The 20757-nt window shown below is 39.3% G+C and overlaps 1 protein-coding gene across 1 annotated transcript in view; it reads left to right on the forward strand.

Annotated features, from left to right (window-relative positions):
• pla2g4aa (phospholipase A2, group IVAa (cytosolic, calcium-dependent)) overlaps window positions 1–20757 on the forward strand; it is a 48844-nt gene that overhangs the window by 24668 nt on the left and 3419 nt on the right. The window contains 8 exon segments of the mRNA XM_036565316.1: window positions 3215–3352; window positions 7830–7919; window positions 9503–9568; window positions 10975–11099; window positions 11101–11215; window positions 17193–17377; window positions 20185–20229; window positions 20231–20375. Of these exon segments, the coding sequence (XP_036421209.1) occupies window positions 3215–3352; window positions 7830–7919; window positions 9503–9568; window positions 10975–11099; window positions 11101–11215; window positions 17193–17377; window positions 20185–20229; window positions 20231–20375 (909 nt within the window).

Consider the following 20757-nt stretch of genomic DNA (forward strand, 5'->3'; position numbering starts at 1 on the left):
GATCTGATTAAAGAAGCTAAATATTCGATACCAATGCAGAATTATTTTCAGCGTAATTACAAAAGTCATTTCGTAGTTAAGTAATGTGTTACGTTTTCATTAGATCTCCACACTGTACTGATAGAGGTCTGCACTTACAGTGTGAAAAAACAAAGATTGTTTTTCCTTCTACAAAACAGGGCTCAACACTCAACAATACCTTTGTATCAGGTTGAAAATCAGCCAAGTTCAAGTTGGTTAAAGTGGCACGCGAGAGCCCTGCAGAGCCAGAGGCCTAGAAACACTGAAGCTTTTTCCATGTCATTTTTAGGCTTCATTCATTAAAGAACCTTTTTGAAAACATTTCTATAAAGCACCAAAAAGGGTTCTTCTATTGTATAAAGCTTGAGATTGTAACAACAGCAGAACCCCTTTTGGTGCTATATAGAACCATTTTCAAAAAGATTCTATATAGAACCATCCACAGCACATTCTCCATCAATCTGAAGAACACTTTTACCATGCAAAAATGAAGAAGAACTATTTAATGATGCAAAGAACCCCTTAATTTAGCAGAGGGTCCTTTGAGTGTTCATGGTTCTATACAGAACCATTTTCTCTACTAAAGAACCCTTGAAGAGCCATCATTTTTAAGAGTGTGGAGCTGTTAAGACAAAGGAAGCTTATGGTGCACACTCTTATAAATGATGGCTCTTCAAGGGTTCTTTAGTAAAAAAAAACAGTTATTTATGGAACCATGAAAACTCAAAGAACCATTTGCATGACTAAAGGGTTCTTTGCATCATGAAAGCATTGTTCTGATTGATGGAGAATGTGCTATAGATGGTTCTGTATAGTACCTTTTTGAAAGCATTTTTATATAGCACTGAAAAGGGTTCTTCTGTTGTATCAAGCTTGTGATCGTAACAACAGCAGAACCCCTTTTTTGTGCTGTATAGAGCCATTTTCTGAAAGGTTCTATACAGAACCATATACAACATATTCTCCATCCATCTGAAAAACCATTTCACCATGCAAAGAACCCATGGTTCTGTATAGAACCATTAAAGAACAATCATTTTTAAGAGTGTAGTAACTGCAGTTTTCACTTGGACCGAGTCATATAAACGATTAAACAGTACCTCACATCGTACTGCAGATTTACAGCATCAGTAAAGTCTGAATACAGTATGAATAAAGTATGAATTAAAACCAGAATATCTCCAATATTCCACAACTGAACTTCATGATCTATAGCTGGACTGTAGGGGCTTTGAATAATATATCTGTCCTACACTCTCAGAAATAAAGGTACTGTCACTGGGGCAGTACCCCTCTTGTCACTGGGGTGGTTCCCTCAAGTTTTTTACAAAGGGTTGCTTTGACAGCAGTATGTCAAACTCAAAGTCAAACAAGCTGTGCACAGCTGAACCAACTCTGATGTGCAAAATATACATAAATATAGCATAAAAGGCAACTCCACATAGACATACTAGACAGCATAGACAGACATAAAAACATATGTACAGGGAAAAAAATATATATACATATATTTAAAGGAAATATTACACATTGTATAGAAAAAAAATATTGCACATTGTTCTCAGTGAGAAAAAATTATGGCACATTTTTCTCATTGTTCTCAGTATGTGCTTTTTAGAAGCTACAAACATTACAGTTTCAGCCAGTTGAGTGGAGTTAAGTATCTCAGCTTTCTGCATGATTAATAAGAGCTGGAATTATGGTCCTATGACAAAATAAGGAGCAGGTTTCTGGTAGTTTTGGGAGGTTTTAATGTTGTGACAGGTCTTGTTAAGGGAAATGAGGCAAGTGATCCACACAGTAGATTTTCATGGGGGCCCAGAATTCCCACCTGCCGCTCTGCTAGCAGATACACAGAAATGTTGGATAATAATAATAATAGTCCCTGTCGGTCTAAAGTGAATAAAGTAACGTTAAAATCATAAAATATCTTCTTTTCTGCTTATCAATACAAACGTGGTCTGAACTGAAAGTGTAGAATCTGCAAACTTCAAACAATTTCTCTGCTTGTTTCAATGAGCTATGAAATGTATTTATGTCATAACTGACGTTTGAGTGGAGGAGCATGCCTGAAAACCCTCCTTCTTCCAAACTAACGCCCTATAAATTCACATCCTCACTTTCTGCTCCCGTGACAAAGCGTTGACAGTCCCCACCGCCACCTCACCTAATCCCTGTTCCTCAGTCCTACATTAGTCCTACCACAGCTATGAGGGGGGGGTTGGCCTTCTAGCTACAGGCAGAAGCTTCCCAGAACTCCAGCCCAAGTTCTCAGAGTTCTCCTTCCTCCCTCAATCAGCCCTTCCCTCATACTACCACCACCATGTTGAAGACATAAGAATAAGAATATGATACATAAGAATATCTCAGCCAGTTTGCCCTGAAGTCCCTGTAGTTACTGAATAATAAGCCTTACTGTGTTATAAGCCTGGGATTTTAACAGGCTAAATATAACAAGGCATTTTAATACGTATATCCACATATAGCCAGTAGAGTTGAAAAATAGTGTAGTGAGGCATTGTTTGCAGTTCTGTAGTATCTTTGTATGCAAATCAGTGTAATTACCACAGTACTATGTATTATGGTTACATAACCCCTTGCTAGGAGCTATGCATCATTTGCATTGTCCACATCCAACACTGCCATACACAATACAGCGCTGGTGTTGTTCTCCAGGGTATATGACGCAACAAACAACAACCCAAAGTGAAAATCACATGCCGAATAGTCAGCATTTGTTCAGATATCTCCTCCTCGGCCAGCACGGAGACGCAGGCCGAACACATTTGTTTAGATTTGTATAAAGTGGCGGCAGATATGCAAATGCTGCTCATGGTTGCTGGAATAATGATCGACTCTTGGTTCTCCATTGACCTGAGTCAACATCACGCCAACTCAGCTTCATCTATTATTATAGGAAGACTATTTTTAGAGAAGGCAGATTGTCACATGACACCTGACCAAACAGGGCTGATTATTAGAAAACAGTGGGTTTAAAGTTGGTGACTCATGATGAGATATTTCTGATTCATCATTTCTGTGGGAAAGGATGAATGAGTTGAGGAATCTATGAAAGGCCCATTCAGACTGACTTGGATGCCTTCTGAGTGTCACAGGTTCATGTAAATGTTGCAGTTTCAGGTGGAAATGCTTGCCATAACTTTACACGTTTCCCCGTATTTCCTCGTGACAGACTGGGTGGAGTTCAGCCCTTACGAGATCGGCATGGCCAAGTACGGCACCTTCATGCCCCCCGAGCTTTTCGGCAGCAAGTTCTTCATGGGCAGCGTGGTGAAAAAGTACGAGGAGAACCCACTGCACTTCCTCATGGGTAAGAGTCCAGCTAGCCATATCATTACATCACTACGGCACGTTTGACCCTTTCGTTTTGTCCACTAGAGAAAATCTTGTTTGTGCATAAAACATTGTAACATGCTCGTCCAGGTGTCAGATAATCAGTATGACTCTGTGAAGCTGTAGATAAAAATTGAGGGGGCATTGCACCAATTTTTCAAATTTTCTGCATAATTCAGTTCTCAAGATATAAACAAAGTAATCCAGAGTGGTTTGATGTTAAATGCTTTACTGTAGAGAAACTTACCAACTTAGATTTCTTTACAGTGGTGGTGATAGGAACCAGGGGTCACCATGACTACAGCACAAATATAGACATTTTATTTACTGTTCAGAACAAACAGTGAACCTACACAAGTCTACTGAGTTTTTTATGTTATGTTGATGATGGCAAAATAGTGGAAAATTTGAAAAATTAAGGGGACTATTTTGCCTCAAAACATCCGACATGTACGCCTCTGTCATAAATGCATTTCAAAAGAACTTGTTTTAGGCCAAAATGATTTCAAAACTATCATAAAACAGTGTCTCAGTCATCAGACAGTGCATTCGTAGCCATTTCATGTAGTAACTTTCTGTGAGGGAGCTTTTAGAGGTGGACGTCTGGTTCCTATCACCACCACTGTGAACAGTTCTGACTCTGTAAGTTTCTCTAGAACAGAGCGTTTCACACCAAACCGCTCTGAATGACTCTGTTTACAACTTTAAGGACTATTTTGCCTCACAACACCCTCCATCCTGAGTGGATTAAAATAAATGGATTCAAATACATATTAAGCCAAAACTTTATCATAAAACAAGACATCACGCAGCATAGATCAAACCTCTTCATGTAATAACTTTCTGTGAGGGAGCTTTTAGAGGCGTAAAACTCCTCAGATGCCTGGTTCCTATCAACCAAAGCATTTCACTCCAAACCTCGCTGAATGACTTTGCTTACATCTCCAACGGTTAATTATGTGAAATTTTTGAAAAATCAGTGGAGTTCCCCTTTACGAAATGATAAATGTGTGAAGAATACAAACAGGACCATAGAAGATTCTAAAATGTCTGAGAAAGCTGTACACTCTTAAAAAAAAGACAGTTCTTCAAGGGTTCTTTAGTAAAGAAAATGGTTCTAGATAGAACCATGAACATTCAAAGAACCCTTTGCATGATTAAAGGGTTCTCTGCATCATGAAGTGGTTCTTCAGATTGATGGAGAACGTGCTATAGATGGTTCTATATAGAACCTTTTTGAAATGGGTTCTACATAGCACCAAAAAGGGTTCTTCTATTGATACAAGCTTGGCATTAAAACAGTAGAACAACCCTTTTTGCTTCTGTATAGAACCTTTTTGAGAAGGGTTCCCAAAAAAGTGTTCTTCTATTGGTGCAAGATTGACATCGTAACAATAGCAGAACCCTTTTGGGTGCTATGGAGAACCCTTTTCAAAAAGGTTCTATAGAGAACCATCTACAGCACATTCTCCATCAATCTGATGCAAAGAACCCTTAAATCATACAAAGCATTCTTTGAGTGTTCATGATTCTATATGAAACCTTAACCTTAACTAAAGAACCCTTGAAGAACCATGTTTTTAAGAGTGTAGAACATCTAGAGTTGTAGTTGTAATACAGAAATCATATTTCAGAAGTGAAGATTAATGTAAAATAACATCTACAGTGTATTGTTCATCATTCTATACACTTCTTGTTCACAGAATTCGTATAAAAGTGAATTAAACATCTTTAAATACCTTTTGTCAGGTTGTTCGTAATATCTGGTAACAGCTTACTGTAGTTCAGTGCTCATAAGACTACATGACACCTACATAAGACCGTCATGACAACTGACATATGCCCACGTAAGCATTTATGAATGCTTATTCCAGTACCCGTTTTCTAGCATAAAGGCTGATCTGACACACTGACTACCAAGGCTACGTCATTTCACCCCAGAAAGTGTCTCAGCGCATCTTAATGTTGGGAAAAAATCAGAGTCACCTGACAAAGATGTTGTATCAACTTAACATCCGAGTTGGCAAATACAGCCTTCATGAGACCCACAAGAGTGACTGTTTAGGAATGTTTATGTAAATCTGTGTCAGTCATTGTGGCTGATCTGATCTTTCTAAACTGATAATTCACGGTTGTGTAGATAAGTGACTCCAGTTTGTCACTGATGTGAAAGAACCTGCATCCTGAAATGACCCGCATGTGCACATCCTCGTCAGTGACATCACCTGAATGAACCACATGCATCATGAACAACTAACTAACCAGCAGAACGAGTCTTCGTCACAAAGATATTTCACTCTGAGCAGCTCTCAGTTTCATTATTAGAGCGAAATGAGGGTGAAAAAAATGTGATTTTTGCTTTTGCAGCGTTTGCTGGCTCTGACATCAGGTTTGGCGCAGCTGCCTCGTCAACACTGAACAATGGTGCATGCGCAGAGGAAAAAACATGAATTCGGATCTGAGCGTTCTCCTCCAGGTCGCATGGCCACGAATCGGATACGCATCCAATCTAGAACCACATATAAAAGTGGCTCGGATATTGAACACTTAAAAACCCTTTACATGATTAAAGGGTTCTTTGCGTACTGAAATGGTTCTTTAGACTGATGGATAATATCTAATGTATGGTTCTGTATAGAATCTTTTTAAATAGGGTTCTATATATCACCAGAAAGGTTCTTCTATAGTTAAGATGTCAAGCTTGAAACAGTAGAAGAACCCTTTTTGGTGCTATATAGAATCCTTTTCGAAAAGGTTCTATACAGAACCATTTACAGCACGTTCTCCATCAATCTGAAGAACTATTTTATGATGCAGAGAACCCTTTAATCATACAAAGGGTTCTTTGAGTGTTCATGGTTCTATATAGAACAGTTTTCTTTACTAAAGAACCCTTGAAGAACCATCATTTTTAAGTGTAGTAACTGCACCATGAACCATATACACTTAAAGAACCCTTTACATGATTAAAGGGTTCGTTGCGTAGTGAAATTGTTCTTTAGACTAATGAATGATGTCTTATGTACGGTTCTGTATAGAACCTTTTTGATAAGGGTTCTATATAGCAACAAAAACATTCTTCTATAGTTACAATGTCAAGCTTGTAACAATAGAAGAACCCTTTCTGGTGCTATATAGAACCCTTTTCAAAAATGTTCTTTATATAGAACCACCTACAGCATGTTCTCCGTCAATGTGAAAAACGCTTTCACCGTGGAAAACACCCTTTAATCATGCAAAGGGTTCTTTGAGTGTTTATGGTTCCATATAGAACCATTTTCTTTACTAAAGAACCCTTGAAGAACCATGTGTATGTCATAAAAACAAAGACGTCTTGAAGTCTAAATATTCCTGTAAAGACGCCTCTTAAATTCAGCTTCTGGCCATCAGCCCAAAGTGTTTGTCCATCCTGCCGCTTTAGGAACGTTTCATCCTGCATAAATACAGAGCTGTGTTTATAAACAGCCCACAGCACCGGCCACTGTGGCAGCAGCCTGGACCAGTCAAGGCCTGCGTCCAGAATCTTTTGCCACTGCTCCTGTCCTCCCCCCACCCTTCTTCCTGCTGCTCTTCCCCTACCCTGGAAAAACACGGAGGAATGGAGGAGAGGAAAGGAGCAGGAGGAATAAAGAGAGCGAGCAGAAGCTGGGGAAATGGGACAGCTGGTTCATTTCAGTGTCATTAAATTTGATGTCGAGTATTAATGTATGTTAATGTTTATGTCCTGAATTTACATGAAGCGTAGCCTGTGCAAAAGCTATGGTACATAATTTTGTGTTTTATTTTCTCCAGTGTGTTAAATTCAGGTTAAAGGGCAAAATTGGTCCTGTTTAATTAGATTCAGTGTGTTGAAGTACAAATAATTGCATTCATAGCTTTTGATAATATTTTTAAAAGTGGCGCTACTTCGTCTGTTCCAACGTATCAGATGTCAGAGAAGATAAATATCGACCAGCTCTAATGTAATTATACCCAAAAAGATGGTTCTTCAAGGGTTCTTTAGTAAAGAAACTGGTTCTGTGTAAAACACTCAAACCCTCATGATTAAAGGGTTCCTCGCATCATGAAAGGGTTTTTCAGATTGATGGAGAAAGTGCTGTAGATGGTTCTATGTGGAACCTTTTTGAAAAGGGTTCTATATAGACCAAAAAAGGGTTCTGCTATTGTTACAATGTCAGGCTTGTTACAGTAGAAGAGCCCTTTTCAAAAAGGTTCTGTATAGAACCATCTGCAGCACATTCGTAATCAGTCTGAAGAACCCTATCATGATGCAAACAACCCTTTAATCATGCAGGGTTCTATATAGAACCATTTTCTTTACTAAAGAACCCTAGAGGAACTCTTTTTAAGAGTGTACTGTATTTGTAGTTTGTTACTGGTTTACTGAAGTAAAGCCTTTAAAAACCTGTAGTTGTGCAGGCTTGGTGTCTAAATCTGTTCGTGGTGTGCTGCAGGTGTGTGGGGCAGTGCGTTCTCTATCCTGTTTAACCGGGTGCTGGGGGTGAAGGAGACCACAGACGGCAGCACTATGGAGGAAGAACTCGGTAAGCAGCAGTTCAGGATCACTGCTTCACATCACTGGAGTCATATTGCTTTGTCGTGTAAGCTGGAATCTTATCTACGAGATGCTGATCTGTAAGACACGACTGTGTTTTACTCCAGATACCTTTAGACAGCTGATCTGAAACCTGCAGGATGTTCGCAGCACACAGTCATAAAATCCTCTCAAACTGCAGGCCTGTTATTCAGTTGTTACTGTTGAGGGCCAGACTGTATCGTTATTCTTATAGTCTTGTATTTAATTTTTTTTTCCCTCAGGTCCACTTTTGATTTTTGTCTGTGTTTATGTACCAAAACAGTCAGAATTTATGTTTACCTGACCATTTCCAACCTCTCTTTATCCGTTAGAATTAAACAGGCTGTTTTTGTTACTGAACCTTTAGGACTGATACATCGTCAATGTCCTAAATAAATAAATAAATAAATAAATGAATGAATGAATGAATGAAAATCTCAACAATAGGAACTTTACAGCAGAATATGGGTTCCTGCTGGTGACGTCCCGTATAAATAAAAATAATGCATGGCCAACGCAATGGAACGAGATCCTAATGCATGGCCACAACTTAGTAAGGATCTCCAAGCCTTACTAAGTCGTGGCCACGCATTAGGATCTCGTTTCCATGCCTTACTAAGTCGTGGCCACTCATTAATTTTATTTTTATGGGATGTCACCAGCAGGGCTCCGTAGGAGAAGACAAAAACGTTTTTAACTTTAAGGTACATTAATGTAAAGAGATTTTATTCCTCTTTTTTCATTTTGGAGTCTTTCTATTGGTCCGCTCATCACACTGTTTAAAGGAACACTGCTGTGCGACAGTATGTAAATGAGCTGATTGGCTGCCACCTGTTGTATTCAAGAGGCAATCTGGGCTGAAACACTCCTTGTAACCTCAGTGTGAGTGGGCGGAGCTAAACTGCTGTAGGCATATATATGTAGATGTTTTTTTTTTGACATCACAAAAACAATCAAGTGTGTTTGGGCTGTAGGTACTGGAGACTCTTTTACTTTTAACAAAATATTCATTTTCAATGATGTGTGCTCTCTAAGACTTACTGAATACTACATAACTTGTATAACATAACATAAATACCTTAATATGTATCTCGCATAGCTATAAGAGTGAGATATTGAAGTGTGGACCCACATACAGGCGTCTAGGGGTTTAAGGGGTTAAATATGTGTGCTGTGTCCTTCTGCAGATATCAGGTATCATGAGGCAATACAATCATAAAACCTTATGAATGGTGGAGTAAATAAATTACGTTTAAAAGTCATTTTAAGTAATAAAAAAACAATCCAGCTCATAATTACTGTCATAAACACAAGAGCAGTTCTGTGTGAACGAATTGGTCCAGGATAACAGTAGCACATGGGCCTGTTTCTGGTTTGCGGTATGGTGGAACGTAAAGGCCTGTTCCCTCATATCCTTCTGTATATCTGTCTATATGATGGACCTGACTGTCCAGCTGAGCGATCAGAGTGGTGAGTCATGTTGCTGAACAGCATCAAAAGTTTTACAGGAATGTAGATCTTTATTCTGTGATGTTTTTTTTTTTATTTTAGAGCAAATTAAACTTGAGCAGATTGTTGGAAACGACTCAACAGATAACGAAGAGGAGCCTCGGAGGGGTGAGCCACTCTTACATCATAGAGTAATACATTATATTATAGGATTATAGGTTATATAATAGAATTATAGACTATGTTGTACTGTAAAATTATAGGCTATATTATATTATACAACTATAGACATATCATTTTATTTATTTTAGGTTATATAATAGAATTAACATTTTATAATAGATTTATAGGTTATTTTATATTATAGAATAATACATTATAGTACAAACGTCTAGTTTATCTTATAGAATTCTACATTATATTGTAGAACTATAGGTTATGTTACAGAATTATACTGTATACTGTACAAAGCTCACACATACAGTTCAAACCCACCAGCTGTTAAAGAGCACAGTTATCATGTAAGGCATCAGTCTCACTTCTCTGTCTCTCTCTGTGTATATTTATCTATATCTATCTCTCTCGCTCGCTTTCTGAATTTTTTTCTTTTACTCATTTTCTTTCCCTCTCTTTTTCTCTTTTCCCTCTTTCTCTCTTTCTCGTTTTTCTTTTTCTCCTTTTCCCTCCATTTTATATAATCTTTCTTTCCTTCTCCCTCTGTCTCTCACTTTCTGACTTGTTTTTTTCTCTCTGTTCTCTCTCCCTGTGTTCTCTGTCTCTCCTCTTTCTCTCTGCACTCTGTCCTCTATCTGTTCTTTCTCTCTCTCTCTGTTCTCTCTCCCTCTCTGTTCTCTCTCTCTGTCTCTTTTCTCTCTCACTCTTTCTCTCTGTTCTTTCTCTCTCTTTCTCTGTTCTCTCTCTCTCACTGTGTTCTCTCTCCCTCTCTCTCCCTCTCTGTTCTCTCTCTTTCTGTCTCTTTTCTCTCTCTCTCTCTCTCTTTCTCTGTTCTCTCTCTCACTGTGTTCTCTCTCCCTCTCTCTCCCTCTCTGTTCTCTCTTTCTGTCTCTTTTCTCTCTCTCTCTCTCTTTCTCTGTTCTCTCTCTCACTGTGTTCTCTCCCCCTCTCTCTCCCTCTCTGTTCTCTCTCTTTCTGTCTCTTTTCTCTCTCTCTCTCTTTCTCTGTTCTCTCTCTCTCACACTGTGTTCTCTCCCTCTCTCTCGCTCTCTCTTCCTCTCTCTCCCTCTCTGTTCTCTCTCTCTGTCTCTTTTCTCTCTCTCTCTCTTTCTCTCTCTGTTCTCTCTCTCTTTCTTTCTCTGTTCTCTCTCTCTTTCACTGTTCTCTCTCCCTCTCTCTCTCTCACTCTCTGTTCTCTCTCTCTCTTTCTTTGTTCTCTCTCTCTCTCTCACTGTCTCTCTCTCTGTCTCTCTCTCTCTCTCTCTCTCTCTCTCTCTCTCTCTCTCTCTCTCGCTCACTGTGTTCTCTCTCCTCTTTCTCTCTACACTTTCTCTCTCTCTCTCTCTCTCTCTCTCTCTCCCTCTCTCTCTCTACACTCTCTCTCTCTCTCTCTCTCTCAGCTGGTACCGAGAGTGCGGAGGTGGAGGATGAGCGTCAGCGCCACGCTCAGGCCAGCTGGGTCCAGCGTATGTTCTCGTCTATGGTGGGCGACTCGTCTCTCTTTAACACTCGTGAGGGTCGAGCAGGGGAAGGTTCATAACTTCATGCTGGGTCTGAACCTGAACTCCACCGCACCCTTCACACCCTACAGCGGACTCATGCACCAGACCTCGGTGGAAGAGGAGGTCGACGCCATCACAGGTGTGAAAACGGTTCCTGTTTGAGCTGAATTTTCTCCTCTAACTGCTCAACAGCTCAACCTAAAGAGTTTGAATAGAAGTGTTAAGTCTGCCTTAAAACACTTAATAATAATATCTTTGTCTCCTTTAACTGATTAAAATCTGTCCCCAGAGGAGCTGGAGAGCTCGCATGTCCACTTTGGTTATAGTGAAAAGTGAACGTTTTCAAAAAATCAAACAGAGGATGAACACCATACGAAAAATCACACTTCTTTTGCAAGATATCAATAATGCTCATGTTCAAATTAATAACCATCCGACTACATTGAACAAATAAAGCCCTCTCCACTTTTACGCTAAATTAAAATCTAAATCTGAAGTATATCTGGGAATAAAAGCAAGAAATTATTAATCAATTTAACATAAAATAAAAACAAAGACCACGATAAATAAGGCTGAAAATTTACATCAGCATCTGAGTAACATATCGCTGCTGTCGGAAGAAAACCTCATATCTCCATTTTTGACGTTTTTCAGTTTTTGACATAATTTGAAAATACCTGTTGCCCTTTACATTGTGTGTAAATTTCATTATGAATGGACTAAAAGAAACAACCCAAAATGACTTTGAAAAAATTCTGGTTCCATTGACTTACATTAAAAGTAAAGTAGGTTTTTTCCTTCTCCTGTAAAGTTACCATTTTGGAGATATGAGGTTTTCTTCCGACAACAGCGACATACAACATATATAACACCAAAAAAGGTTCTTCTGTTGTAACAGGCCTGACATCGTAACAACAGACAAACCCTTTTTGGTGCTATATAGAACCATATACAACATATTCTCCATCAACCTGAAGAACCATTTCACCATGCAGAGAACCTTTTAAGCATGCAAATGGTTCGTTGACTGTTCATGGTTCTATATAGAACTATTTTCTTTACTAAAGAACCCTTGAGAACCATCTTTTTTAAGAGTGTACTTTTAAACACAATAAGGCACAACTTTCACAATACATTAATAAATGAAATCACTCTAAAAACGTTAGTGATTATAGACGTGTCCCACAGCTACTCCTGACCTCTGTATAGGGCTACACGGGTGTGTTCAAAGCTGTTTAGATTCAGGGATGTGTTGCAAGAACTGGGCTAAAGCACGCATAGGGGTTTGAACCTGAAGTGCAGCTTTTGAGGAACTGAGATTAAAGAGCTGATTGTTGTTTCTGGTGTCATTGCTGGGTGGGTCAGTATGTGATGAGCTTCATTACAAAATGCTGGATATGAATGGTTCTACTGAACTGGTTCAAAGCCAAAGTTCAAAGAGTTGAAAACACATTTTGGACTTTTGACTTTAGCTTTAGACTAAAATCCTTTTGCTTTGAGTGACCCCAAACCTTAATTATGCTTATTTTATTAACACTAATGACTGGACACTCCATTTTGTCACCACCAAAACAATCAAAACACTACCAAAACTTTACCAAATGTTTCGGTGGTGACAATTTTAGCTAATTTTGAGCAGAACTCAAAAACCCAGCCAGTACATGACCAGCAAACACAGCTTTGAACAGCTGTACACAGATAAAATCATCATATTTAAAACATAAAAAGTTTACTTATTTGCAGGAAATGTTTCACTACTGACAGTTCTTAATGTTCACACTGATTTTCAGCCTTTGGGACACATTTACTTCAAAACATTGGGGTCTAACTGCTCACCATGTGGCCGTGAGTTCAGGGATGCAGCCTCACTTCCTGCTCTAAAATGCAGGGGGCATGGTTAAAATAAGGCTCTGCCCACAGACTAAAGCTGTGTTTCGGTAGTGACATGAAATTGTGTGTTTTTTGAATGAAGTTTTTTACGCTGTAAAAAAAACAGCTCATCAGATCAACCTAAAAATGACTTCTTGTAGAAACAAGTAATTGAACAAGTTTTATTCCACTCAAAATACACTGATTAAAAGAAAAATTTATTTAAAGTATTTATTTAGGTTGAACAAAACTAGTTAGTTCATTTGTTGCTACATGAAGTAGTGTTTTTAGGTTGAACTGATGAGCCATTTTTACAGTGTATTTAAAGATTAAACTCATAACAAATCTACATGTTCATAAATCTTCAACTTCACTTTAAAAGAAATGTTAAAAAAAAGCATCGAAGTGTAAATTTAGGGGTCAGTGTTTGGGACAGACACCTCCTAATAGAAAGTGCCCTATAGATGATGATTTTGTATATATTTAGCTTATTATTGTCTCTATTAATGCCTTGGTTTTAAAATAGATCATAACATAATCCTTGTAAATATCTAAGGTCTGAATACTGAATTATTTTAAATAGTTTTTTTTACTGTGGTAGCACAGTTTAAACTCAGTTGGATGGAATAGTCGTTAAAGGCTTCTTCCAAAAAGCGTTATAAAGAAAGACCGCTCCCGACGACATATACCATGAAAAAAAAAAATCTAAATTCTTGAAAGTGGTCTTGAATGCATTTTGGAACAAAACTGTTCATTTGCATGTCAGGTCTAGACTGTTACTGTGTGAGTTCACAGTTTTAACCCTTTTCATTGCTCAGCTGCTTCTCTCTTATCTAATCACGCGATTTCTCAGTGCTTCTTATTTAGTTTGATGTGTAAAGAGCTATCAAAGCCACAAACTACCATTCTGAGCAAGCAAATGCATGAACAGGAAATTCACTGCCGTGGTCTTTTTTGCTACCCTGATGAAACAGATCAATTATAAGCGTTACCATGGCGATGCGAATTGCGTTTTGAACATGCACATGCTCGCTTAGAAACTACTGCAGTGCATCCAGCAATAAAGGCAGCGTGGGGCTTCTTTTACACACTGATAGGAAACAAAGCAGCTTATGGAAAACTCCAGTTCCCCATTCCACAGATTCCACATGCTCATCCGTTTTACTGACCGACGTGGACGTGAATGCTCACCAGCTCCCCAGGGTGCAGATTTTAATCAGTTGAAGAGCACAAAGACGAAGACTCTGAGGCGAGACAGGGTTAAATGAGAAAGCACAGGTCCATGCAGTGCGCTGAATACATAATCAACCTTCAGAAGTCACTGTTATCATTGATCATGTTATTTCTCAAGCGTGGCTTATTGCAACATGTGGAGAAATAGGGTGGAAAGCGCAGCTTCTAAACTGTCAGTCCAAACCACGTCTGTGTTTGTAAGTAGATGATTCACTGTGATTTGAATAAGATGGAGAGTTACTATGTTGTAACTGTGTTCAGTCTTGTTTTTGCAGAAAGAAAACTCAGACCTGTTGATACAGAATGTAAATCAAGTGTAATTCAAAATGAATTCTTAACACATAACTACCTTTGTAATTGATTGTGTTGTAATGCTTTGAAATATTATAGCAGAACTATAATAATTCCAGGCTTTTGAAGGGTTAAAGGGTGCATATCTCACATTTTTACTGATTTTTTTTTTTCTCCGGGGTCCACTTATCACGTTTGTGTGGGTTTGTGCACCAGAAATAGTCGTAAGTGGCCATTTTCTAGCCTCTCTTTATCCCTTAGAATTAACCCTTGTGTGGTGTTGATGTGTTTGATACTCAGTGGTCTGGTGGACCCACCGCATTATTGGTTATTTAACTCAATACAGTCAAAACAATTTATGTAAAAATACCAGATGTTTAAAGTGTCCAGCGTAGGGTTCTCCTTTAGCAGCTGTAGCCAGTCAGCAGCCTGTCCATGTTGTCCACCCTCACACACACACACACAAACACATACATATACAAACACACACAGACACACACACACACTATTAGCAGGCCATGTAGGAGGAGAACAGAGTGAAGGACGCAGCAGCTCCACACTTGTATTCCCCGCATGTTCACCCAACACCACATGAGTAATATAAAGGTGAAGGCACTAAAAATGGGTTATTTTATATGTTCCTCACAGAAAATGAGCAAAGGACAAGAAATCTGAGGTTGAAATAATAATAAATCACATCATTTTTTTACTTTCTGGTAAACACTGAAAATAGGTCCCACAGACCCCCCAACACCACACAAGGGTTAAACAGGCTGTTTTTGTTTCTAGGCCTTTAAGACTGACATATGCAAATGAACTCTGTTCTGATTGGCTGCCCTCTATTGTGCTTCATTCTAGACTGAGCAGGGCTAAACTGCTGTACACACTTTGAAAAATGGTTGTTTAAGGGTTCTTTAGTAAAGAAAATGGTTCTATATAGAATCATGAACACTCAATAAACCGTTTGCATGCTTAAAGGGTTCTTTGCATCATGGAATGGTTCTTCAGCTTGATGGAGAATGTGCTGTAGATGGTTCTCTATTGAACGGATGGAATGAATGGAGCATTTTGAGACTCTGTCCTGGTCCTGGAGACCCACTGCCCTGCACATTTTAGTGCTTTTCCTGCTTTAACACACCCACTTTACCCACTTTAACTCAGTAATGGGCTGTTAATGAGCTGATTAGTTGGATCAGATGTGGTTTAAACACTAAAAAACGCAAGGCAGTGAGCCTCAGGGGATCAGGGTTCAGAAACACTCGTCTATATGAAACTCTTTTATTTTAGAAAAGTGAAGTTATGTCAGTTTTTCTCCTTTAATTCCCTAGAACGGAACTAAAAAGGTCTAATTCCATGAACAAGAGTGAAACGCACATGAATTATGCAGGCACACTCGCTCCTCTGCATGCCGCTGCAGGTTTGGCCATGGACTGAACTCATTTCAGTCATGTTTTTTTAAGTGTGAAGCTCAGTAAGCCAACAGAAGTGAAGGCGTGTCTCTCTCCGGCTTTCGGCAAGGTGACTCAGCCTGACTGCTGCTGGTTCCCTTTCACTCAAAGCTGTGTGGAAAAACACGGCTGATGTCTGAGACAAACTCTTCAACTAAACTACGGATGTTGTTTTAGGTTTTTTTGGATGATTTAAAGGGGAATTCCACCGATTTTCCAAATTTTCTGCATAATTCAGTGGTTGAGATTTAAAGTCATTCAGAGTGGTTTGGTGTGAAATGGTTGATTGTAGCGACTCTGATTTCTTTACAGTGGTGGTGATAGGAACCAGGGGTCGCCATGACAACAACACAAATATAGACATTTTATTTACTATCCAAAACTACCAGTGAACCTACACGTGTCCTCTGAGAGTTTATATGTAATATTGAGTGAAAAATCGGAATAAATAAATTTTCTTTGGGGACTATTTTGTCTTATAACACCCTGCGCATATTTTAAAAATACGTTTCGGGTCAAAATCTTATCTCAGACATCAGGCAGTGAATTCATAACCATTTCATATAATAACTTTCTGTGAGGGAGCTTTTAGAGGTGGACGTCTGGTTCCTATCACCACCACTGTGAACAGTTCTGACCGTGTGAGTTTGTTTAGAACAGAGCGTTTGAATGAGTTTGTTTACATTTAATTATTGAATTATGCAGCAATTCGTGTTCTAGATATACAGAAAGAAGTCGTGTATTGAGTTTACAAGTATAATCAGTAGAGTTATGTCTTTTAGTCTACTTACTTTTGGCAATATTTGCAATGATGTATTAATCTAGAAGTGATGTGCACATTTTGCTGACAACATTCAGAATGTACAGAAACATGTTGTACAGGCATATTCAGACTTTTGTACCTAATAAAGTTGTCAGTAAAAGATAGACATTTTAACTAGCTTTTTAATTAATTACATAATACATATGTATTTATTTGCATTCTGACAGGTCTCTGTATGTTTCCCTGCAAAATAAGACAATAATAACTTTCCATCAAATTCAAATCAGAGTTAAAGATCTTATACATACAAACACAGTTGTGGTATGAATTGAAAGTTTAGAATCTACACTTTCCACACAATTTATCCTCTTGTTTCAATCAGCTGCAAGTCAGAAGTAATTATACAAAATATATGAGGGGGTTTTTAAAGTGTAAACACCATAGAGGACTTAGATCGCTTCTCCTTCAGCTTCATTCTACCTGAAATCAACTGATGTTGCTTTGTCTTATAGATCCCAATGAATTCAAGGACATCTATGAGCCTCTGGACGTCAGGAGCAAGAAGATTCACGTGGTGGACAGCGGTCTGACCTTCAACCTCCCCTACCCGCTGATCCTGCGTCCACAGCGGGGCGTCGACCTCATCATTTCCTTCGATTTTTCAGCCAGGCCCGGAGACTCCAGCCCTCCATTTAAGGTCAGTGCAAGGCCTGCAAGCGTGCTTTTAGATTACTTCCTCTTAGTAGGTTTACATGATTTGAGAGATTTCAGCAACAGCAGGAGTGAAAATCTCTGACCTCGATTCGGTTCAGTTACCATTCTTAATACTTTAAAGGCCATACCTGAATTTTTTCATTGGTTCATATGTCCTCCAAGGTTGTATGAGAGCAAATGCTTCAAAAAAGCTTTGTGTTTCACTAAAGAGTTTTTTTTTCTAGCCCTTAATTCATAAAGTTTATTAAGTCCAGTCTGAGGACTGATTTGAACAAAACAGTAAACAAAAGCACACAGTGTCATTGATGTGAAGCGCCAGTATTTATCTGAGTGCGCCCTCTTGTGGAAAATTTTCAACCTGCTAAACATGACTAAGGCAGTTACTTAGTTACAAACCAGGTCCATGAGGTGCTAAAAGTCCTAACGTGATTATGAATAAAACTGTCCTGTTAGATATTCGTCCAGATTATACCAGCACAAAGCATAATCACTTTAGACCATTTGGAACAAACATTTCTCCTTTTCATGCTGAATTCAGTTGTTCTTCATCAAACAAAAGGTTTAGGAAACAATGCCATGCTTCACAATATTGAATATTGTATTATTTTAATCTAATGTAATCTGTTCTACCATTCCAAAATCGTCACATTCAGATGTATTAACATCCATAAGAACATGTCGCTGTGCTGGGATCAGTGTCTGGACAGGCCTGTTCTTCACTGAAGTAAAGCTAAGGTCATTGCAGAAAGGGGGAAGTCAGAAAAGAGCTCTCTTAACCTCCTTGCTATTAAAAGAAGAGGTTAAACTTTCGTTTTGTTTCAGGAACCAAGTACGCTTAAATTATGAACCAGCTGGGTTGTTCGACTTACTATTAAAAACATGTTGCTAGTGATTAATTTACATAAAGTGGCCAAAATTGAATTAAAGTACATTTCAATGAATGAAAAATTTTATCTTTATTACCAAATGAGAGTGAGACCAACTCCAAATGAGAGTGAGACCAAGTCAAGACCAAGTCCAAATGAAAGTGAGACCAAGTCAAGACCGAGTCCAAATGAGACTGAAGCTGAGTCAAGACCGAGTCCAAATAAGAGTGAGACAGGGTCGAGTCTCTGAGTGAAGCCAACCAGTGCTGACTGAGCAAACCCAACCAGTGCTCACTGTGAGTGAAGCCAACCAGTGCTCACTGAGCGAACCCAACCAGTGCTCGCTCTGAGTGAACCCAACCAGTGCTCACTCTGAGTGAACACAACCAGTGCTCTCTCTGAGTGAACCCAACCAGTGCTCACTGAGCGAACCCAACCAGTGCTCACTGAGCGAACCCAACCAAGTCCAAATGAGAGTGAGACCAAGTCAAGACCGAGTCCAAATGAGAGTGAGACTGATTCAAGACCAAGCCCAAATGAAAGTGAGACCAAGTCAAGACCGAGTCCAAATGAGACTGAAGCTGAGTCAAGACCGAGTCCAAATAAGACTGAGACAGGGTCGAGTCTCTGAGTGAAGCCAACCAGTGCTGACTGAGCAAACCCAACCAGTGCTCACTGTGAGTGAACCCAACCAGTGCTCACTGAGCGAACCCAACCAGTGCTCACTGAGCGAACCCAACCAGGCTCACTCTGAGTGAACCCAACCAGTGCTCACTGTGAGTGGTCCCAACCAGTGCTCTCTCTGAGTGAACCCAACCAGTGCTCACTGTGAGTGAACCAACCAGTGCTCACTCTGAGTGAACCCAACCAGTGCTCGCTCTGAGTGAACCCAACCAGTGCTCGCTCTGAGTGAACCCAACCAGTGCTCACTCTGAGTGAACCCAACCAGTGCTCGCTCTGAGTGAACCCAACCAGTGCTCACTGAGTGAACCCAACCAGTGCTCGCTCTGAGTGAACCCAGCCAGTGCTCACTCTGAGTGAACCCAACCAGTGCTCACTCTGAGTGAATTCAGTGCCCATATCATGACATATCATGAAGATATGGTTAGAAATAGCAGCCTATCTATTTCTGTGTTGATGCCAATGAAGTCAGGGAATTTACTTGGCTGTTTTAAATGATCCTTGTTTGCCAGTTTTAACTTCAAAATAAGATCAAAATATCTTCTGATTCTTTTCTGACAGAAATAAAAGCCAAACTAAAGCTTTTAAATTAGCAAAACAAACTGTTCCAATCAATAATGCCACCCATCTGACATCATTGGACTTTCTGTCCTTTTACCTGCTTGGATTGTCTGCCTCTTGTTTCTAAGACAGTACAATACAGTACAGTGCAGTACAGGTGCAGTTTTCTGTTATGCACCTTATTTTATGCAGAAAACTTAAAGCAAGATGTTTCACCTCTGTGCGACACTAGTGCCAGGTTCAGTGCCTGATATTGGCAGTTATGATACGTATTGTGAATTCTTCAAGTATCGTGATGTTATTTTTTTCTCCATAAAGAAAAATAATTCAGTGGTTGTGAAAACAACATCAATCAGAGTGGTCTGATGTGAAATGGTTCATTGTAGAGAAGCTGTCTGACTCAGATTTCTACAGTGATGATTACAACACAAATATAGCCATTTTATTTACTATCCAAAGCATTATATACTGGAGATACATACTGGATTAAGTACGCGTTAAATTCTTCAGACATCTGGTTCCTATCACCACCAACGTGAACCATTCCGACTCAGTAAGTTTCACTTTAATGGTCCATTTCATATCAAAACCACGACTGTTTACATCGTAACCATTTAGTTATGCAGAAATGTTTAAAAAAACATAGATGGAATTCCTGATTTAAATTTGTTCTGCGTATCAGGAGCTGTTGCTGGCGGAGAAATGGGCACGAATGAACAAGCTGCCGTTTCCCCAAGATCGACGTGAAGGTGTTTGACAGAGAGGGGCTGCAGGAGTGCTACGTTTTTAAACCCACCAAGGGGGAAAAGCACTGTCCCACCGTCATCCACTTCGTCCTGGCCAACATCCACTTCAGAGACTTCAAAGCCCCCGGTGAGGAAACCATGCCTTATGAGGAAAAAAAAGCATTTTACATTCTGTCCATTTTGAAGTTATTGTGTTTGTGCTACCTTCTAACATCGTACCTCTGATATGGTAACTTTGTAGGAGGGAAAGGAAACATTCCCAAGTTTAATTTTAACACTAGAAAACCTTTCTGTAAATACATCGCAAACAAAACTTCACATCTGCATGACCTTAACGAAGACCTGGGTGTGGTTTGAGCAGATTGAGACACGTTTTGGGGATGTGTTTACAGAAAAGCTTTGGGTGACTATTGACTTACATTGTTTGTTAGCAACATTAGCCTAGTAGCTCCTGTGCTAACCTAAAGAAGCAAAATTCAGACTCCAGAGAGAGTCTTGGCTGATTGATT

This window comes from Colossoma macropomum, unplaced genomic scaffold (genome assembly GCF_904425465.1).
Source record: "Colossoma macropomum unplaced genomic scaffold, Colossoma_macropomum, whole genome shotgun sequence".
In the NCBI taxonomy this organism is placed as follows: Eukaryota; Metazoa; Chordata; class Actinopteri; order Characiformes; family Serrasalmidae; genus Colossoma; species Colossoma macropomum.